This window comes from Mustela lutreola, chromosome 1 (assembly GCF_030435805.1).
Source record: "Mustela lutreola isolate mMusLut2 chromosome 1, mMusLut2.pri, whole genome shotgun sequence".
Lineage (NCBI taxonomy): Eukaryota > Metazoa > Chordata > Mammalia > Carnivora > Mustelidae > Mustela > Mustela lutreola.
The window spans coordinates 279,942,157-279,962,432 of record NC_081290.1 but is presented as its reverse complement, the minus strand read 5'-3'; the positions used below and the strand labels follow the sequence as shown (position 1 = coordinate 279,962,432).

Genomic DNA, 20,276 nt, shown 5'->3' with positions numbered 1-20,276 from the left:
TCAACGTGATTCTTAGTCCCGCTCGAAGGACCTCTGAGGGGACCAGAATTCTTGCTCCCCAACACCTCTCCCTAAAAGCCGCTTCTTAGTTCCCCTTTGAGGAACCCTTCACCCCTGCCAAGGAAGGTGAACGGGTGCCCCTGCTTCTGGATCCCTACGTGGTCGGGGAAGACCTGAGACCTGGTTGGAAGGTGTGGGCAGAGGGCTGACCAGAACCTTTGAGGCAATATAGTACCCCCGGATCCCCTGATTCTCCCCCACATCCTTCTAGTAACTTCCCATGTTGGCTTCTGTGACTTGGGCTGTGAAGAGCTGTTGCTCCTGGTGGAAACAGTGGCAGAGTGTGCGGAGGAAGCCCCAGACCCAGGATGCCTCCCTAGGACTGGTGCCCGAGGGCTTAGTGGGGCCCGGCCCAGCCTCTGCCTGCTCTAGATCTTCAAGCTCCCAGCGAGATGTGCCCCGCTCGCTCGCCCTCCTTCCCTCGCTAAGGAAACCCGGGCACCGCAGGCTGCCGTGTGTGTCTGGACGCTCTGACCAGCAGAGACTGCTTCCGCTGAGGGAGTGAATGATTTAACTTCCAGAAACGTCCAGTCCCGGTCTCTGACTCTCAGCTTAGAAGTTAGCTGTGATGGGCTGAAACCTCTTTAGCTTTGAACTTTAAACTGCTGTGTGAAACAGAACCCTACCTGGGCTAGGATTTATGAGGCGACCTCTCCAGGCCCTGGGCTGGCACGGCGCCCTTGGGCTTGGCAGCCAGGGGTCCCAGAGATCTAGTGCTCTCTGCTCCGGAAGGTGTCTTGGGGCGAGGGGCTGGGGGACTCGGGGGCTCGCGGAGAGTGAAAATGGGGCTCCGCGTCAGGTGGCAGCTGCCTGCCAGGTTGAGGCACTCTGTCTGAGGTGCACAGCCCCTCTGACCACGACGGTTGTACCGCTGTCCCCAGAGGGGTCCTGGCGCTGGACCCTGGACTGCGGAGGGGAGGCCCTTTAGCTCACAGGAAGTAGAAAAAGTATTATTTACAAAGAACATATTAAAAAAAAAAAACACTGGAGAACTGAGCCCCCCCTGCCCGCCCCACCCCGCGTCCCAGGACGGAGCTTCCTTGCTCGCTGGGATCAGAGTCTGAGGAGAGAATGAGGTCCTCCGGGTGCTGCCCCCCACATGTCTGCATAGGGAAGGTCTTGTTTCTGGGCTGTCCCTGTCACGGCTCCCACATGGGGAGGGATAGCCCAGCTGTGTTGGGGGTCTTCCCTGGGCTGGGATCCGACACCCACAGTGGCAGGGACAGAGGACATATCTGAAGCCCCCCTTGTCTCCGTCCATGTTCTAGCTGGGGCAGAAATCATTTCCAGGCAGCGGGTGCAGACTGTTCTCAGGAGACAGGTCTGGCTCTTGATGTTTCGTGCCTGGTGCCTGGTTCTGTGGGGGAGAGAAGGAAACAGGTCAGAGGAGGAAGCCTCACACCCCGGAGATGGTCCACAGAGGTGGGGGATAGGCCCCAAGCCCCTGGTTTCCTAGCTTGTGCTCTCTCCCTCTCAAATAAATAAATAAAATCTTTAAAAAAAAAAAAAAGAGTCAAGATGTGTAGAGCCCCCCATTCTGAACGGGCAGGATGGGCAGGAGGCGAGGACCCAAGAAGCTGGTGCTTCTCTGCAGGGCTGTTATGGGGTCCTGGGGTCCCGGCAGCCGGGCTCACCTTTCACAGCCTCTGAGTCCCATGCAGGTCGTAGTCACTGTCGGACGAGTTATCAGGCTGGGTGGAAACACGACGCAGGGCCCCTTCCAGAGCTGCAGAAAGGAAAGAGATCTTTTGCAGCAGGCATACCCCACCAGGTGACCCAGAGAGAGCCCCTCAGAATCCAGGAGCCCGCGGGGGCCTGCAGATCACAGGGGCTTTACGAGCTGGTGGCTTGATAGTCGTATCTGTTCTGATCAAATCAGCGCTGTTCACTAATGATACTAAACTCCAGGCTCCCTGGGGCTTAATTGTTCATGCCAGACAGGGAGCACTCAGTACAGGGCTTCCACAGGCCCCTGCCAGCTCTGTGCTGCCTGGAAGGAATCCAAAGGGCCTCATTTACCATCCGGCCCACAGGGCCCTGCGGAGACACTGGCCTGTTAGGTCGCAACAGTGCTGCGGCTAAAGGTGTCCCAGCCTCCGAGCTGAGTGGCTAACAGTCTTGGGGTTGGGGGGTGGGGGAGGCAAGCCGAGGACGGTGAAGGCTGGATCCCATCCATACCCCGCTGAGACAGCTGTCAAAGGGCAGTGTGAGCCCCCTCTCCCCCAGGGCATCCCTGCTCCCAGTGATCACGTGACCCGTGCTGCAGCCTGCCTCCTCCCCAGAAGCAAGGGGAGATAGATGGCCGCTTACCCGCATAAGCAGAGACCTGGGAGTTCCTGGGCGGCTGACTGTATTCATTCTCCACGTGTGAGACAGTGGTGTTCTCAGCCTGGGACCGGACGGTCGCCGTGTGGTTGCGATGGAAGGACACTGAGCAGAGGCAGGGGACAGTGTGGTTAGCCTCCCTGCTCTGCCCCTCCTCCTGCTTCCTGGTAGGGGCTTGGAATTTCCCGCTGTGGGCTAGGGGAAAGGCAAGGGCACCCACAGCTTCTTCAATGCATCCCTCTACTCCTTTCTCCCTAGGAAGGTTCATTCTTGCAGGGCCCAGACTTTTAGAGCAGCTTGGGGTTGGCCAGCAGTCTGGTGGGGTGGACTTTCCGCTGATCAAACATTTATTAATCAGGGCATTGGAACACAAGTGCTAGGGCGATATCATCCCTTCTCTCCTGGAGCGAAGGGGCTTTATATGGTAAGAGACTTCCCAACACATCCTGCCTACCAAAAGGAAAGGAAGGATGTGGAGTGGGGAGTGGGACGCATCTTGCAAAAATGCCCATTAAGGTTCCAATAAGTCCTGAAATAAAGAACGAAGTCTAATGTTGCTTAACTCACTGATTTCTAAATCTGTGTGACCATGGATACCACCTGGTAACATCTGTTGACCACAGTCCCACCTTAGATGAGCATAGGAGTGGGGATTAGAGGCCTCAGGTAGTTGCTGGCTTCCAAGATGGTCAGCAGTGAGCCGTGTGAGCCCCGTGGACACTGGCTGGGGCTGAGGGAGGACCTTGCCTCCCAGGACACTTACTGTTCTGGTTCATTCCTGTGGGGCCAATCCACTGGCGCTGTTTCTTCTGGCGGACTAGGAGACAGGAAAAGCCCATGAGGACGAGGGTGGGCAGCCATCCGGGGAGGGAAGGATGGGGAGATGCTGAGGGAAGGGAGGCAGGAGGCGGCGGGTGCAGCTGAAGGACGGACTGCTGGACTTCACCCCCGGAAGCCTTTCGGGGTCTCAGTTTTCTGATTTGCTCAGAGGGTAACTGGACCCACCTAGAGCTAAAGGAGCGTGTTGAGGGGGCTGCCTCTTCAGAAGAAATGACCATGGGGCATTAGAATAGAGCCCAGCGCTAGGGACCTAGCCGACACTGCCCATCTCCAGGCCTTCTCTTTTCAGCTCCTCTAATCCACTTCCTGTCTCTGAATAGTTTTTTCCAGAGTTCTGCGAGGCAAGGATACCAGCCCCTTATATTCACAAGGTGTGCAATCGCCCATTAGGCAGATGAAGAAACTGAGGCTCAGAGAGAAAGTGGCTCCATCCGCATCTTGCGCGGTTGCTAGGGGGTGGAGCCAGGTCCGGAGGCTGGGGGCGGGCCCCTGTTTGAAAATGGCCACGCCCTCTCCTTAGCGTGGGGCGGGGGGTGCTTCGTGTGGGCCAATCAGCGTTTACCATGTTCCTGACTTTCTCTTTCTGTTCGTGAGGGCGGGAGAGGGGCGGGGCCGGTTGGCAAAGCAGAGGTGCCCTCCTCCCGCCTCCCGGGAGTTTGAAAGGCAGGGGGTTTGGGGCACCCGCACCTACATTTCTTCACCAGCTTCCTGTAGGCGTGAGGGCCGCACACCACCAGCAGCACTGCCAGGAGCACAAGGGCCAGGACGATGCTCATCACGGTGCCTGCGCCCAGGCCTGCCGGGTTTGGGTCCTGGCCTGGGGGAGGCAGAGAGGTCAGGGCGGTCCTGCCCGGGGCATCGGAACTGCCTGCTCAGAGGAAGGCTGCTGGCCGGCTGCCTGGCTTCCCCTGTTCCCCCCCTCCTCCTTGTAGTAATTCACTAGCGTGGACAGTCATACACCCGCCTCTCCACGCCTCTCTCCAATTCTCTGCTACCCATCCATCTGTCTACTACCTACCATCCAGCAATTCATCACCCAGCTGTCACTGGCCCCTCTTGTGACAATTTAACGTTCTACCCTTTGCCAGTTGCTCATAAGCGATCACCTTGCCATCGTATGCTAATAGCCATCCGTCTGTCTGTCCATCCATCCCTCTTTCATGCGCTATTCGATTACCATTTCTCCCTTGCTTTTCTCTCTTCCATCCTGGAAGACTAGAAGATAGACGGAGAGCTCTCTCATCCATTATGGCCAGTCTCCTCTTCACGGCTCATGTCCATTGCTGTCTGTGCACTGTTGCCAGCCGCGTCCCCCCCCCCACACCCCAGTTTGCCACCTTTCCTTCCTTTTCTAAGGCTCCGCAACCCTCTATCTAGTCCTGGAGCCCATCCTTCAGAAACACGCTCACTGATTAGGTCCTAGAGGGAAAATCCAGAATCTGCCCCTGGGGCTGTGGCCAACTCACATGTGACAAATACCCTCTTGCAGCGGGTTTTTTTCTCTTGAAGCTGGTGGCACTGGGACAGCTTCTCCTGGGGACAGGAGAGGCCGTGGGAGGTCTTCTCGGCGGCATCCAGCACCCGGTAGGAGTTGACTTTGCCGCACTGCTGCTCCTGGCACACCTCTTCCCACCTGGCGGTGCCCTTGGCCCAGGAGACGTCACACAGGGCTTCCCATTGCTTGCCCTGGCGCACCTGCACGGAGCCTTCACACAGACTGCTGCCCCCCACCAGGCGGCTCTGCACCTTGGGCTGGAAATCTGGAGAGGAGAAGCAATGGAGGGCAGGTGGCAGGTTTGGAAGGAGCTCCCTTGGTCCCTAGTCTATGTGCCTGACCACTGGAGCCATGTGTCGCCCCCTAAGCTGCCCGCCGCTGGCAGAGCCCAGCTTGGGGGGGGGTTGCTGGGATCACCTTCCTTTCTGTTCTTCCCTCCTTCTCACATCTTCTAGCATTTCCCCCAGAAGCTCTTTTCCTGGTATGTGTGGGCAACTGCTGGTAGCTATCCTGAGATGTGACATCATGGGTGCTTTCAGGGAAGAAGCTGGCGGAGTGGCGATGCCCGTGGCAGCCACGGGAGGGGGTTGGCCTCCAGGCAGGGGAGGCTAAGGGAAGGGAAATGAGAAGCAGGCTCCCTCCGGGTCCACGTCCCTCGGAGAACCATCCTCTCCTTCTCCTGCTGCTCCTTGGGAGACGGGAGGGCTTTTCAGAAGGGAGAAACTGAGGCCCAGGGATGGGAAACACTTCCTGCTCTGGGTCCTGGCAGTTCAGGGATGGGACAGAACCCAGGAATCCTTCTGTCCAGTCTCCGGGGTGGCTTTCATGAAAGGACTGAATCCATTTCTGCTTGTCGAGGTGGGGCCTGGGCTCCAGAGCTGAGGCACACCTGTGCTCAGGTTAGAGTGAGCCGTGATCACACCAGCTTGGGCAGTTTCCATAGCAACATCCATCTAAAAGGCCCTAGTAAATGTTCTATTTAGAACAGAATTTCAAAGGCAAGACCTCCCCATCTGGTTTTGCAGGCTGTAGACAGCAGGAAGGCAAGGTGGAGAGACCCTGGGGGCCTGCATCTACCTGGAGGGGGCTGTGTCTTGCTAATCCACACCAGGTATCCAGGGGCTGGGCGGGGTTGAGGAGTGAGGACCTGTGTGCTAGCGGGAGAGCCCAGTGGTCCAGAGTAAGGCTTCCAGAAGTGTGCACACACCCCCCTAGGACCTTGCTGAGATGCAAATCGGAATGCACCTGCATTCCTAACCAGCCTGATGTAGCTGGTGCTTTTGGTAGTGGAGGCTTGGACCGCAGGCTCTGGAGTGACGCTGCTCGAGTGGAAATCCCTGCTAATGCTCTGTGATATTAGGCAAGAAATTTAACCTCTCTGAGCCTCAGCTTCTCTATCTGTAAAGTGGGGATAATAATAGCACCCACCTCCTCAGGTTGTGAAAATGAACGACCATCCTGGGAAGGTCTCTAGCACCAAGGAAGTGCTCAGGAAGTCTGACTTCTTATAGTCCGGACTGGTGATGGGGGCGTACTCCCTCCCGAGACATGCTATGATTGTTCTTACTCTGATCTGTGGCCTTTTCCTCCTCTGTTCTTCCCACGACCCTGGTTTTGGGGTCCCTAAGACCATCCTCTTGGGTCTCTTCCCCTCAGCCACACCCAGATTCATCAGTCTTCCTGTCATGGTGCAGGAGCTTCTCCGGGGAGCTCTGTGGGGACCTGCTCAGGCTCCTTCTGCCTGCTGTGCTGGGGGGACCTCCTACTTGTCACCCCTGCTCCGGCCCCATCTGTCTCTGCAATTTACAAACTGCCCTCCTGGAAGGCTGGTCCCCCTCAGTGTACCACCTGCTCTGATCCTTGGCATGAGTCATAATTCCCACCTAAAAAGACTTCTCTCCTCTGTCCCAGCAAACAAACCCCTGAGGAGACTCTGCCTCGTCCTGGAAGTCCTGGCTGATGCCACCTTCCCGAGCGGCGACCTGTGCATTTGAGCTCGTTCTGTGTTACTCTGCGGAGATTTCCGGGGCCTTAGGTGGGAGTGTAGCCTCGCCCTCTGTTTCCCTCCCGTTCTCCTCGGTGCCCAGTGCCCAGGGCTCCACGCAGGGGTTTCCGGGAACAGGTGATGGTGGACGATCTGGGGCGCCCTCTGGGTCCTCACGGGGTCTCACTCACCAGAACAGACAAGGGCCAGAGCTTGGCCACCCTCATAGGGCGGGACTTTCCTGAAGCACTGCTCCAGGGACGCACAGCTGGCGTTCTGGATCTCCCATCGAATCGGCAAGGCCTTGCTCTCCCCCGGATCTTGGGTCCTGGTTGTCTCGGCCTCTGGCAGGTGCCTCAGGAAGGAGCCACAGTGGAGGGCCGCGCAGATGCGGTTCTTCAGGTCCTGGGTCCGGTCCTGGTCCTGCTTGTGGTAGCTGATGGCCCCCCCGAGGCTGCCGTAGTAGAACTCCACCACGCCGGCACACCGCAGGCCCCCGGGCCCGGCCACCAGCTGCAGCCTGGGAGGAGCTGTGGAGGGACGAAGCGGGGAGCGGGTCTGAGTGTCGCCCAGCCGGCTGTGGGGGCGAGGGGGCTTGCTTGCTGCCGGCTTCTCAGCTCCAACACAAGGTCAAAGGAGAGACTGGCCGACCGCCGTGGGGGGTGGTGAGCTCCCAAATGTTGCTCAGGACCTACTTACACTAAACTTCATCATGTTCACCTGAAATTCCAATGCAACGGGGCATCTCGTGTTCTTATTGGCTAAGTCCCGCTCCCTGCCCCCGGGAACCTCCGAATTCTCTTACCTGTGGGCTCTGGAGTGGTGGTGGGTGGGAGGCTCGTGGGAGGAGGTGGTGTCTTCGGAGGCTCTGCAACGAGATACTCCAGTGAGGGAGGGGCAGGAGCCCCGGGACGGAGGACTGGAAGTTGGGGGGAAAGAAGGCAGGGTCGGGGGAGGGTTGGGGGTACTGGATGGTTTGGAGAGAGACCTCGAGCTCATGATGTAAGTGCCGCTTGCCCCATTAGGCCCACTTGACCCACATGTTGTCTCTAAGCATTCTGTTGTGGGGGGGGCAGCGCCGGCCCATTTTACCGTTGGTAAGTGAGGGTTAAGAGGAGATGCTAACATTAGCAATGGCAGAACCAGGTTTTCAATCTCTTCCAGCCCCACCCCCCCAGCCTTTCCCCTCCAGTTCCCACCAGTTTATGTGTCTGGGGGTGATCGTTGTACATTAGGACCCCCCTTCCACCTGCCGGCTTGGGCCCCAGATCCCAGGCCCTGGGCAGCCTCCCCCGGGGCTGGTGCTCAGGCCCAGGGGACCCGTGTGGCCGGCTAGTCACCCACCTTGGCAGATCAGGCCCAGAGAGCTCCTCTGTCTGGCCTCACTGTAGCTGCAGTTGGAGAAGGATCCCAGGCGTCCGTAGCAGGTGACCGGGTGCTGGGGATTGTTGAAGTCAGGGAAGTGGGCCAAGATCAAGGCCTTCCCGCAAGCCAGGCTCCGGCAGAATTCTGAGGCCTGCGTGTTGTCCTCCCTGTGGTTCGTACCCTGGTTCCAGCTCCACCGAGACACTGTGTGCCATGTGGAACCGAGGAGGACCTCCAGCTGGCCCTGGCACGGTGAGTTGGAGCCTGTCAGTCTCACCATGTTTCCTGGGGGTCAAAGAGGTGTGTGTTTGGGGGGTCCCCTCCGTGGGAACCCTCCTCTGCCCTCTCCCCGCCAGGCTCCTACCCAGCCAGGCTGTCTTCCATCCCGGGGGGCTGCCTGCCTGGCTCCCGTGAGCTTTGTCCTCGGGGACATGGCAAGGAGGGGGGCTTCCCAGACACTCAAGCAGTCCCCCAAAGCTGGGCCCCTGGGGCTGGAGACCTTAGAGCAGAGGGGAACTCAGAGCAGCGGGCAAGGGGGTGCTCAGGACCCCGCTGTCCAGCAGGATCGCCCCACTCTGCAAACTCTGCTTCATTAGAAATAGGGCCTGGTGCTTGTTCTATTTCTCTCTCTCTGATTTCTCAAACCAATGTCATTGAAGTACGATTTAGACCCAGTGAAATGTGTGCACGTGAGAGTTGTTCAGGGGAACTTGACGAACGCATCCAGGTCTGGAACTACTGCCACACTTGAGAGGTAGACATGTCTATCACCTGGAACGTTCCCTCGTGCCCAGGTGTGGCCGATTCCCTTGCATCCAGCCTCAGGTGCCTACGGATCCACTTTCTGTCGCCAGAGACGCGTTTTGCCTGCTCTCCAATTTTATGTATGGGGAATCACGCAAATCGGGCCGCATGTTTGTGTTTCTGTTGTCCTGTTTTCCTCATCTGATCCCCTTTCTGCGGCATTCGGAGTTTCTCTGCATCACTGCACCCACCCCGTTCCCTCTTGTTGTGGAATGAGGGCTCGCTGTGTGGCTGTGCCACGATTTGTTTATCTAGCCACTGTTCGGCTGCTGGGAACAAAGCCGCGTGAGACGTTCCTGAGCCGATGTCTGTCTGCGTGGGCACGTGTTCCGTTTCTCTTAGGTAAATACCAAGGAGTGGAATTGTTGGATCGTGGGTCAGAATGGGGCTAGGGTGATTTTATAAAGCTCCATGAAATAAAAAAATAAGGATATTTATATATTTGTACCTGCATAGATTCTAGAAGGAGAGAAAAGACAGGAATCCATGTGGTTGTTACCTGGGGTGTTAGGGGGGGGAAGGACTGGGCAGATGGGGGACAGAAATGGGAATGAGATGTGTCACTGCAGGTCTTTGTATATTTTTAAAGATTTCGGCCAGGCAACTGTGTTACCTGTTCATGATTCCTTCCTTCCTTTCTTCCTTCCTTTTAATGTAAAAGGTTTTTCCAAGTGATTGGGAGGTGGAGGTTTTTCCCTGTTGGAAACTTCTAGACAGGCTACCTTTTTCTGGGCTTGGAGCCCAGAGCACAGGGCTAGGGCTTGGCAAGGTCACTGGACTAGTTTGCGACAAAGGGGGCTTGTCCAACTCCTGGCCTTGGCAGGATATTCTGCCCCTTTCCCCCCAGGGAGCTGACTCACCGAATCCTCACCCGGGAGCAGATGTTCTCTCCATTTTATAGGTGGGGAAATTGGGGCTTAGAATGGACAAAGCACTTGGTAGAGCTCAGAGCTAGGATGCCACTGCAAGGGCTCGAGGTCCTGGACAGGGGCCTGCTAAGGCCTCTCCAGCTCCTTCTGGTTGCACGTGGCTTCGTGAGACCCTCCAGCACATGTCTCCCAAAACACATTCAGCATGATGTTATCTCAGGAGACGTAAAAGAATGAGGTCTGGGGTGAAATGAGTCTGAGAACGGCTGAGTTAAAAAGTATTGAACAGGGCGCCTGGGTGGCTCAGTGGGTTAAGCCGCTGCCTTCGGCTCAGGTCATGATCTCAGGGTCCTGGGATCGAGTCCCGCGTCGGGCTCTCTGCTCTGCAGGGAGCCTGTTTCCTCCTCTCTCTCTCTCTGCCTGCCTCTCTGCCTACTTGTGATCTCTCTGTCAAATAAATAAGTAAAATCTTAAAAAAAAAAAAAAAAAAAAGTATTGAACAGGTTTTTTTCACTGCAGGACTTCTCAGAGCCTTTTCCAGGCCGGTATACACAATCAGTCTCCAGTGAGGGACGTCGCCAGTGTTGCCTAGCTTTTATCCAGTGCATTCCAGGAGCCCTATTTGGGGAAACACTAGCCTCTTCACGTGTGATCTTGAAGGCAGAGCATTCCACATACTTTACAGTCTGGAGCAGCCCCTCTCCACAGCGTCAGCTGCCAATGCCTTTGATTAGGGAGACCTGGCAGGACTGAGTAGGAAACAGGACTGTGCAGGGTGCGTTATGGGCCAGTATGTTTTCTGTGCGTGGTGAGTGGGTCCCAGTAATAATTACCCCGAGAACCAGCATTCAGGTGGAGCTTTATGGCCATTGAGGGCATCTGTAGGCACGCGGGCATCTAAATGTGTACGCTTGTGTGGGTGTCCATATCTGTGCGTGCTGGGGCGCTCTCTCGCTCTGTGGGGGTGGGGTTCACTCTGGCAGGTCCCCCTACAGCCCGATGGAATCATGGCTCCCCACCATCACCCCCTGGTCCAGGCCTCTGTATGGCTCTTCCTTACCTGAGTTCTCCCGGTAGGGCCCCCCGAGGCAGGAAGTGACTGCGGAAAGGAGAGAGGAGGGTCAGGAACTGGAGCCTCTCTCTTGCCCCCCACCCCATCTCACACCCGCCCACAGCCTGAGTAGTGGTCTCTTCTGCAGCCCCCTGGTATGGGGTTCCGGGTTCCATACTACACATCAGAACCCCCAGGTGGGTCATGAAACCAACTCTGTGGGTTGCAACTATCCATGTTTTCCCCGTTTTAAAGCTTTACTTTTTATATAAACATCAGTAAAAAGGATTTTCCTCTGGTGCATAGACTATGAAGAGAGAATGTTAGAATACACGGTTGGTTGTGAGGATAAGGGAGCCCTTTCCCTGCATCTGGCTGCAGTGTGACACCCTCGTGAGCTCTGCTTTCAGTCTAAGAGAGTCTGAACGTCGCAGCTGTAGAGAACCAGAGGAACGGCCGAGAGCGGGAGCCGCCAGCATCATGTGCTACTTTCCAGCATCCTGGTGGCAGGATGGACATGACAGCAACGTATCTTCAGTGGCTCAGCTTCTGGAGGAGGAAGTCAGCTCGGAGATGGGGGCGGGGCGCCGAGACAACACAGCCGGGCGGCACAGTGCTCTCTGTGGCTGGGGCGGATGGAGGTTGGATTTGGGTGGGCCTGGGGGGGTGTGCATTTGTGTGGCCTCAGAGCCCCCTCCATGTTTGCCGCTCAGCTCTGTCAGCCTTAAAGTAGGGGCTCTGATTTCCCTCTGTCTAACCCCTGGGCTGGCTCCGTAGCTGGGAGCCGGGACAGTCAGGGTGATGACTTTAGGGAGTAAATGGTTCGCTTGAAATTGCTTTTGAGAAATTGTTGCCACGTGTTTAGAAAAAAAAAAAAAAAAAGTGTGTTTTAAAAAAGCCTGTTTTTCCCTGAGTGTTCTGGAGCTGGTGGATGAACTGTAAGGGAAGACAGGCCCCCGCCAGCTGGCCCTTTCCTTCCAGCCAAGGCTCCCAGTAATAACGCCCGCATCGCACCGTGAGGTTTCCGCATCTGGTGCTCAGAGCTGGGGATGCTGGAGCCCATGGGGCCTGGGGCAGGCACGGGGAGGATAGTCAGGGAGCGTTGCTGGCCTGGGGTGCGTGGAGAGCCAGACAAGAGGGCTCACCACTCCTGCTTCCCACTTCAGACCTTCATACTCTATCCAGTCAACATTCATTATTAATAGCAGCTACCAATAATTGAGCACCTACTGTGTACTCAGCACTCAGGGTCGCTCCTGATGGATATCATTGTTACTCTTCACATGGCTTCATGATGTGAGTCGAATATATTCATGGTGTCGATGTTGGGAGAGGGAGAATGCCCTGTCCAGGGGGACACTGCTAGCACCTGCCAGGGTCTGGATTGAAACCGTGAGTCTGCCTTCCAAAACCAAGCTCGCGGCCACCTAGTTGTGTCTCCAGAGTGCCAAGTTGGGGGTGCAGAGATGAACACAGCCCAGACCCTGTCCCTGAGGAGGGGCTTGAGCCCCCAGACATTGGAGCCCTTGGGGACAGGGACTGGACCAGACTGTTCTCGCAGATCTCACACAGGATGACCTATGCCCCCTTCAGAGAACATTCTTGGGAAAGACGGAACAAGCTGGAGAACCAAGTAAAATCCCCAAAATGCTCTTTGAGGAAGGGCGTCTAGGAATCCCAGGGCTTTGGCTCCCTCTGGGTACCTGATGTTCTCGGTAGAGCAGCATTTCCTGGATTGTCCCTCCTTCATCATCACCATCACTGTCACTGTCACCACAGTCACCATGAGTACCATCACCATCACCATCGCCATCACTGTCACCATCACTACCTCCATCACCCTCACCGTCACTACCATCAGCATCATTACCATCACCATGACAACCACCATTACCATCATCATCACCATCACTACCTCCATCAGCCTCACCATCACCACCATCATGATGACTGTTAGCCATTAACAACGACAACAACACCATCACCATCACCATCATCATCATCACCTCCGGAAACACTGTTAGAGTTCACAGGTACCAGGCATTTACATATGTTAACTCTCTCAAACCTCACCACAGCTCTATGAAGTAGGTACTATTTTTTTTTTAAAAGATTTTATTTATTTATTTGACAGAGATCACAAGTAGGCAGAGAGGCAGGCAGAGAGAGAGAGAGGGAAGCAGGCTTCCCGCTGAGCAGAGAGCCCGATGCGGGACTTGATCCCAGGACCCTGAGATCATGACCTGAGCCGAAGGCTGCGGCTTAATCTACTGAGCCACCCAGGTGCCCGGTACTATTTTTTTTTTTAAGAGTTATTTATTTTAGAGAAGGAGGAGAGAGCATGTGCTAGTGAGGTGAGGGGCAGCTGGAGAGGGAGAGAGAATCCTCAAGCAGACCTATCCAACACGGAGCCTGACGTGGGGCTCCAACACCCGACCCTGACATCACAACCTGGCTAAAACCGAGAGCCCGATACTTAACTGACAGAGCCACCCAGGTGTCCAAGTAGATACTATTATTTTAATCTCCATTTTATAGTTGAAGAAGTGGTGGAAGAATAACTAACTAACTTGCTATGCCGCAGGTCACTGCTGGGGCTGGGACTCAAAGCCAAGACATCTGCCCAGACTCTGTGCTCTTGACTGCTGGCCCAAGGTGCCTCCCGTCCCTTCACCACTCTTGGTATGTTCACGGTGTACAGACCTGATGATCGGGAGTGAACTTGGAATCGCATTCCGTTAGTGAAACATACCTTCAGGAGCATTTTCTGCGAACTTGCTCTGTGATCTTGGCAAGTCACTCAACCTCTCTGGGCTTGGTTTCCTCATCTGTAAAATGAGGAAGTTAGATGCCCCCATCCTCAGCTTCCTCTCTGTTCAGACTTCTCTGTTCTATAACCTTCAGGTCCTGATGTATCTCAGTGGCTGGCAGGGACTGAGCAGAAGTGGTCGGTGAGATGTGTGACTGACCCGGAGCCTTCTGGATGCTTCTTCTTTCTGTCCGTCCAGAGACATGCTCAGGTTTTCATTGTCCAAGACCTATTTTCATTCTCTTAGCTGCTCCTCCCAGGGGTGTGACCAGTAGCCTCCTTCCCTGGAGCCCTGCAGACTGGGCTCAGGTTCTCTCTGGGCCAGTCCGGGGCTGTGGCTTCGCCAGCTCCGCGTGTGGCTGAGGCCCATGGCTCTGTGGCTACAGGAGCTGCAAATAGAAGCCCAGAGACCCCGAGGCCCACGAGGGACGCCATGGCCATTTCCTAATCCGCCAGCCATGGCTGCAGCTGAGCAGCTGGGGCCAGGAATGAGAATCCTCCAAAGACCCCTTTTCTCCCCTGCCCGCCCCCCTTTGGAGTCCCCTGATGTCGGGCTTGGAGTGGCCGAGCCTAGGCTGCGTTCAGGGCTGAGAAAGCCTGAGAGAGCTGGCCAGCACCTCTGAGGCACCCTACTGTCTCTCCCGTGTCTGGAGCTCCAGCTTCCAACTCGTGATGGGTTCTGCAGCAGAACATATGGATTTTCGCATGATGTGGGAGGCGCGGGGTTATAGATAGTCTGCTGTTCGTTCAGGTCAGGATTTGCACCAAAGGCGTTTTCCAGAGATCCGCAGAGTCGTTTGGGTTTGGGAATTGTTGGCAAATGTTCCGTGTTCGCGGTTCCCCTTTGCAGGACTCGGCAGAGCTAGAGCTTGGTCCAGGCTGGCCGCCCCGGGGCTCGCTCCCAGACCCTGCTGGGACCTGCGCACATCCTTTGCAGTGGCCACATGCCGGGAAGCGGAGGCAAGGCGGCGGGGTCCTGGTGGGAGCTGGGATGCAACTGATGGGAACAGTGAGAGTGAACCCTCACGGCACTCCTACGTGGTGCAACCCCAGGGCGAGCCCTTTGTACGGGAGACCCCACTCCCGACAGCCTTACTGAAGGGGGCTGCCATCACCCAGTCTCCCAGATCAGGAAACAGAAGGACTTAGCCCGGTTCGGAAGTCAGATGTTCTATTTTTCCAACAATGAGTCCGTCTAATAGTCAGCAAACGTCTCATCAAATCACCGCGAACACCCCACGTTGGGCTGCCTTTTGGGGGAGTTCTGGATTTTTCTTCCTTTCATCATCTGATGAGAGGCTGACTTGGAAGATCGGAAAGCCCCTTTTCTGAAACGACACCAGTCAGCAGAGCGGGGTCTACACCGCGTCCATATCAAGCTCGAAGGAAACAAAGATCACAAAGGCCCCAAATTCTGCTTCTGTGGAGCACCAGAGGCACTGGCTGGTTTTTGATCAGGAGTCTCTTTATGGGCAAGACACACAGAGAGTCATACTGAGCTTATGCCAGGAGAAGCCTGGGGACTGGCGCCTGCCTAAGGAATGGCAGATTTGGGCCTCTAATCCTGCTTGCGGGGCCTGCGCCAACCTGAGGATGTGAGCCGATCACAAGCACGATGGCCGTCACGGTCTACATTGTGATTGCTCTCTCGCTGGTGGCCTGCTGTGTCCGATCGAATTTGCATGAATTTCATGCCACATATGCATCTCCACTGTGACAGAAACGAGCTCTCTGTTTTGTTCAGAACTTCACGTATCCCAAAGTTTTTTTCCACCCACAGCCCTGTGAGGAAGGGCCCATGCTCATTCTCATTTTCAGATCAGCAAACTGAGGTTCAGAGAGGCCGAGTGACTTGGCCAAGGTCACACAGCTTGCTGATGGTAGCGTCAGGACATGAAACCCCATCACCATCACTTTACAGGACCCTACGGGAATCTACCACTGGGAGAACCTGGAGCCAGCTCACCCCAGGGTACAGATAGGGGAAACTGAGGCAAAGGAGGGAGGGGCTCACCCTGGGTGTTTCCATGGGTGTTTTTTGGGGCCCAGGACACTTTTTGCTTCTAACAGTCACCACCAATTTCCTATCCTGTTCCCACCGCATCTGTCCCAGCGGAGCCCCAAGGGAAAAGGGAGTTTCAGGGTTCCCGTGGGAACCGGACATGATGATGGTGATGGTAGTATGGACGGAGGAAGTGATCTGGGGCTATAGTCCCTCACCTGCCCCTCAGAACCCCAAACCAGAAATCTTTTCTAGTGCACTTGGCGGGAGGATGTTTGCAGCCCTTAGGAGTCTCTCTTAGGGTGTGAGTTCACGTTCCACTGAATGGGAACATGTTCAGTTAGCGGGTGTTGCGGAGACCGCGTTGGTGGGTGATGAGCACACAGTACACATGCAGTATGATCCATACTGGAAAATTCCCAAACACATCTTGCCTGAGGTCCGGGATGAGGGTGTGTGGACCTGGAAAGGTACAGTGGACCATCTACCGTCCTGCCAGGGCCCCCACGGCATGCTCATTCACTTCCTATAAGCCACTGCCCAAACATTATCCTCTCGTGAGACCCCCTACACCCTCCCTGGGTAAGCACGGCGCCCGACACTGCCAACCCCTCAGCCCCACCCCACCCATGACCTCCCAGCACCCATGCCGTCACTGTCTCCCCATCACACCTAGATTCTTAACGTTGGATCTGCCAGGGCAGGGATTTCGAAGGTTCAGTTGTGTCCCCAGTGCTTGGAATAGTGGCTAGCACATAGTAGGTGCTCAGTAAAGGCTTGCTGTTGGGGTGACTGAATGAACCAGATTTACAATTGCATTGAACCTTGAAGGTGAGTGCCCTGGTCATCCCCATTTTATAGATGAGAAGGCTGAGATTCTGAGAAGCATTCTTGTCATTTGTGAGGGGCCCTACAGAAATCATGCCCCAGTCTGCACGACTCCAAGCCCCACAGGCCTTCACACACAGGCAGGCACACACAGCCCCTACGCACAGGCTCATAGGCACGTGGCACACACGCACACAGCACGCACACTGGGCTCAGACCTGTACCCACACACATGCACACACACAGACTAGTGTTCAATCAGTTCCATTAGGGGGTTGAAACCCCTCCTTGGTCTCTGCGGGGATTATCCCGCTGGAGTGCTGGAGCTGGGCAGAGTGACTGGAAGAGCCAGTGCCGGCCCTGGAGTCCCCAGATTCCTCTATTCCCCAATGGGGGTGGGGAGCTTGGGCTGCTGGGTGCTGGATGCTTTTCACCCAGAGCCAGCAAGGGCCTCAGCTTCTGCAGGCCGGAACAGCAGGCCGGGGAAGACTGCCCGAAGCTAGAGCCCCTGAGGCCGCCATCTCCTGTAGGTGCCCAGCCCTTCTTGGGCCTATCCTGCCTGCTGTGTTCGCTCTTGCCAACCCCTACGGGACGCATCACCCTTTTCTCTGCCTCACTCCTTCCTGCTTCCGAGTCTCCGAAAAGACGCCACCACCTCAGAGAGACCCTCGGGGAAGGGGACTGGGAAAGAGAAGGCTCGATGGCCAGGCTGGCATCTGGCTAGACTCACCACCACGTCCTACCCGACTTGTTCCCTGCTCACCCCGACCCTGGCGACAATGATGGTAATAGTAACTGGGACCGTCGATGTTTACTGGGCACATAACTGCACTCGAACTGACTTTCCTACTCAGAGCCTATAGTCTTTGATTCGTTTAGCCCTTACAAATCTTTACGAGATATATACTCTTATTATTTCCATTTTACAGAGGAGGAAACTGAGGCTTACAGAATGGTCCAAGGTCACTCAGCTGGCAAGCGGCAGACCAGAATCCAAGCTGCAGAGCCCATGGCTTTACCCCAGGGCTGGCTTCTGCAGTCCTGGTGGGGAGGCATGACCCTCAGGGCTGCCTGTGCCCCCCACCCCCTGCCCCAGCAGGTGAGTCCCAGGCAGGTCGGGGCTAAAGGCAGCAACAGAGGGTACCAGCTGTCACTACCACTCCAGGTGCATCATGGGCATCTTTGTGCCCCAAAGGTCCCCAAGTCACAGCCCTGATGGCCAGCTAGGAGACACAGCATCTTCGGGGCTCCAGTGGCCAGGCGTCCCTTCCCGGAATGGCTCAAAGGGTATGCGTGCTGTTGGCGTGTAGCCCAAGCCCTGACCCTCGGCGTCCCCTGCCCTCATCATCCCCTGCCCTTGGTGAGGACATGCCTGCACAAGGTAATTGTGACTCGAAGCCTTTTTCCTACTTGTGGGAATGGCTTTGGTGTGTTTGAGCTCTTAGGGTTATAGGAGCCCCCAAGAGAGAAGGGGTGCTGGGCTGGGGTCGGCCCTGGTGCTCCCTAGATGCTGAGCCCTGAGCTTGGCTTCTCAGCTTTTCTAGAACTCTGGTTTCCTGACTATAAAATGGGGGACACTGGGCCCGCCTCCCTCCTAGGCTGTTGTGAAGCTTACAGAAGAAAATGGCTTTAAAGGCATTTTGAAAGCTGGGGGCCACGGAGCAATGGGAGTGTTTACCCTCCGCCAGTTCACACAAACGCACCGGAAAGCATGAGCTCCTGGGGTTCTAGATGGTTCCTGCACTCCCGGGGAAGGTGCTGCCTCCCAGTCTCCCTGACTCTGGGCTCTGCTGGCTTCTGGGAGCTGCCTGATCCTGCGGGGAGCCTGGGCCCATGATGGGCTTCAGATGGGAGGCCCAGGGAGCAGGACCCCTTGCCCATACCCAGCTGGGAGCCTGGCCAGCTGCCCTACCCTGGTGGCGTCAAGGTCCCAGTCTGAGGAATCCCCAGGGCCAAGGAGGCCGCAGCACCTCTTCAGGGGGGTTCCATCTCTGGGCCTCTGCCCTGGGGACAGAAGGCGTTTTGTGTGTCTTGCGCTCATGCGAGAAGAGCTGTGTAAACACATGTGCACCAGGACATCATCACAGACGCACGGTGGATGGTAAACCTGCATTTACTCACACACACACACACCCCTTCTCATACACACACACACACACACACACGTACCTACTCGCCCTACTCACCAGCCTGTCTAGGAGGGACTAAGCCTCCCTGATCAGGTAGCCAGTGGCCCCCAGGTCCTTTCCCTCCAAACCAGGAAGCGATAGCCCCCCTGTTCCCACCTGGCCTGAGGTCAGCATCTCTCTCGCCCCGCAGACCCTCCAAACCCTTGCGAAGCGGTCAGACCTCATCCAGTTCACCCTCGACGTGTCATAAGTGGGAAGCCCGCCAGCTTCCATGGATTCCCTCCCGGAAAACAGGAGGCCCCAGGCTCGCCCACCTCTAGCCTGACCCCCAACCAAGCTTCTCAGAGGTCCCAGATTCTTCCACACTGGCCCAGGTTCTGGGCCAGTTCTGAGCAGACCCAGTATGCGCTCACAGCCTGGCTGGCCCGCCGGGCTGCGGCTGCTCTGGGACAGAGTCGGGGGGACTTGGAACTAGGGGAGCACCTTTGACACATGCTCAGCTGCCTTCTCAGAGGCAGCCCCCACCCTGCGGTGGTCCACTGTGCTCAGAGTGCCATCAGAACCGCCCAGCAGACCATGGGTGCCCTGGTCTGGGTGTATCTAGGTCAAGTCTGGGCACTCAAGGTGGGCAGGGGGAGCTGGATGGGGGCTGAGAGTCTGATTTTGCCTGGGTCCCACGTGGAAGGGTGCAGGAAGACCCCCACAGTACAAGAACAAAGCCGAGCTGGGACAGGTGGTCAAGGGACATTGGGGAGACAGGCAAGGTGGCCCCAACCCTCCCTGATGCTCCTGAGACGGGACATGTGCTGAGCCTGCATCAGACCAACTTGAGAACTGGCATCTCCCCGCTTGCACCCCGAGTCCCAGGAGCTCGGTACGTGCCTCGGTACTCACCCAGCACCCCCAGCAGGTACAGGGCGGCCAGCGACGGCTGCTGGAACCCCATGGGCGCGGCCTCCTCCTGCCTCAGCCCTGGCAAGCTCGGCACCTGTGGGCGAAAGGCGTCTCGTCCTGGGTCTCCCTCTCGGGGAGGAGGGGGTGGGGTGGGCAGGCGCGGGCAGGGGTGTGACAGGGAAGCAGGCGGTGCGAGGCCTGCGTCAGCCGTGTTTGAAGTTGAACTGTCAACTTCCTCCCGGTAAAACCATCTGCTCCAGTTCGAATGGCGGCCCTGGCCTCTGACAGCTTCCTGCCTGAGGTGCCCAGGCTGGGGCAGTGGCCCCGACCACACCGCGCTGGGACGGGGCCGCAGCGTGGGGCAGCTCTGGGCCCGGCTGCTGAGGGCGAGGAGACCTGGCCTCCCTGTGGGAGGTTCTGAGAGGATTGGGGGGCAGGCGACAAGCTCCCCAGGCAGGGGTCTCACTGAAATGGCACTGAGCTGTGCTAGCAGGGGACAAGTGGGCGTGGGGGTGCCACACCAGTTCTTGCCAAAGGCACAGTGGTGAAAACACCAGTGATGAAACCCTCTGTCTCGTTTTTGTGGGGATGAGGTAGGAATTTGAGGTGAAGCCCCAGGTGGTGGTATTTTACCATAGAGCACGGAAGAGGGCTCCTCCGTGAATGCTGGGCATGTGTGTGTATATGTGTGTGTGTGTGCGTGCGTGCGTGTGTGTGTGTGTGATATCTCCTCGTCGGTCTGCGTGATTTCTATGTCAGCATGTGTGATCTCCATGCAGTGTTGGTCCTACAAGGGCTAGAATCAACCTTTGGCCTGTTCA

At 56.6% G+C, this 20,276-nt stretch overlaps 1 protein-coding gene across 2 annotated transcripts; it reads right to left on the bottom strand.

Annotated features, from left to right (window-relative positions):
* Positions 1-1,029: 1,029 nt before the first annotated feature.
* CD5 (CD5 molecule) lies at positions 1,030-19,609 on the bottom strand. 2 transcript variants are annotated; one of them, XM_059143700.1, is made up of 11 exons: positions 19,456-19,609; positions 10,803-10,841; positions 8,049-8,354; positions 7,510-7,572; positions 6,896-7,234; positions 4,692-4,985; positions 3,917-4,042; positions 3,149-3,202; positions 2,371-2,490; positions 1,695-1,786; positions 1,040-1,417 (listed from the first exon to the last, which is right to left on the bottom strand). In XM_059143700.1, exons 1-10 carry the CDS (start codon positions 19,505-19,507, stop codon positions 1,698-1,700), a joined length of 1,482 nt encoding a protein of 493 aa, XP_058999683.1. In that variant the 5' UTR covers positions 19,508-19,609; the 3' UTR covers positions 1,040-1,417; positions 1,695-1,697. The 2 variants fall into 2 exon arrangements, with proteins under 2 accessions (XP_058999692.1, XP_058999683.1); XM_059143709.1 differs by lacking the exon at positions 10,803-10,841 and having other exon boundaries at positions 1,030-1,417; positions 19,456-19,601.
* Positions 19,610-20,276: the final 667 nt, after the last annotated feature.

Bases quoted from the DNA above. Each gene is read 5' to 3' on its own strand.
- CD5 (XM_059143700.1), bottom strand. From the start codon at position 19,507: ATGGGGTTCCAGCAGCCGTCGCTGGCCGCCCTGTACCTGCTGGGGGTG. The intron at 8,355-10,802 runs GTAAGGAAGAGC...TTTGACCCCCAG, and splicing joins GCCCTACCGGGAGAACTCAG to GAAACATGGTGAGACTGACA. The intron at 7,235-7,509 runs GTAAGAGAATTC...GTCCCTCCACAG, and splicing joins CACCACTCCAGAGCCCACAG to CTCCTCCCAGGCTGCAGCTG.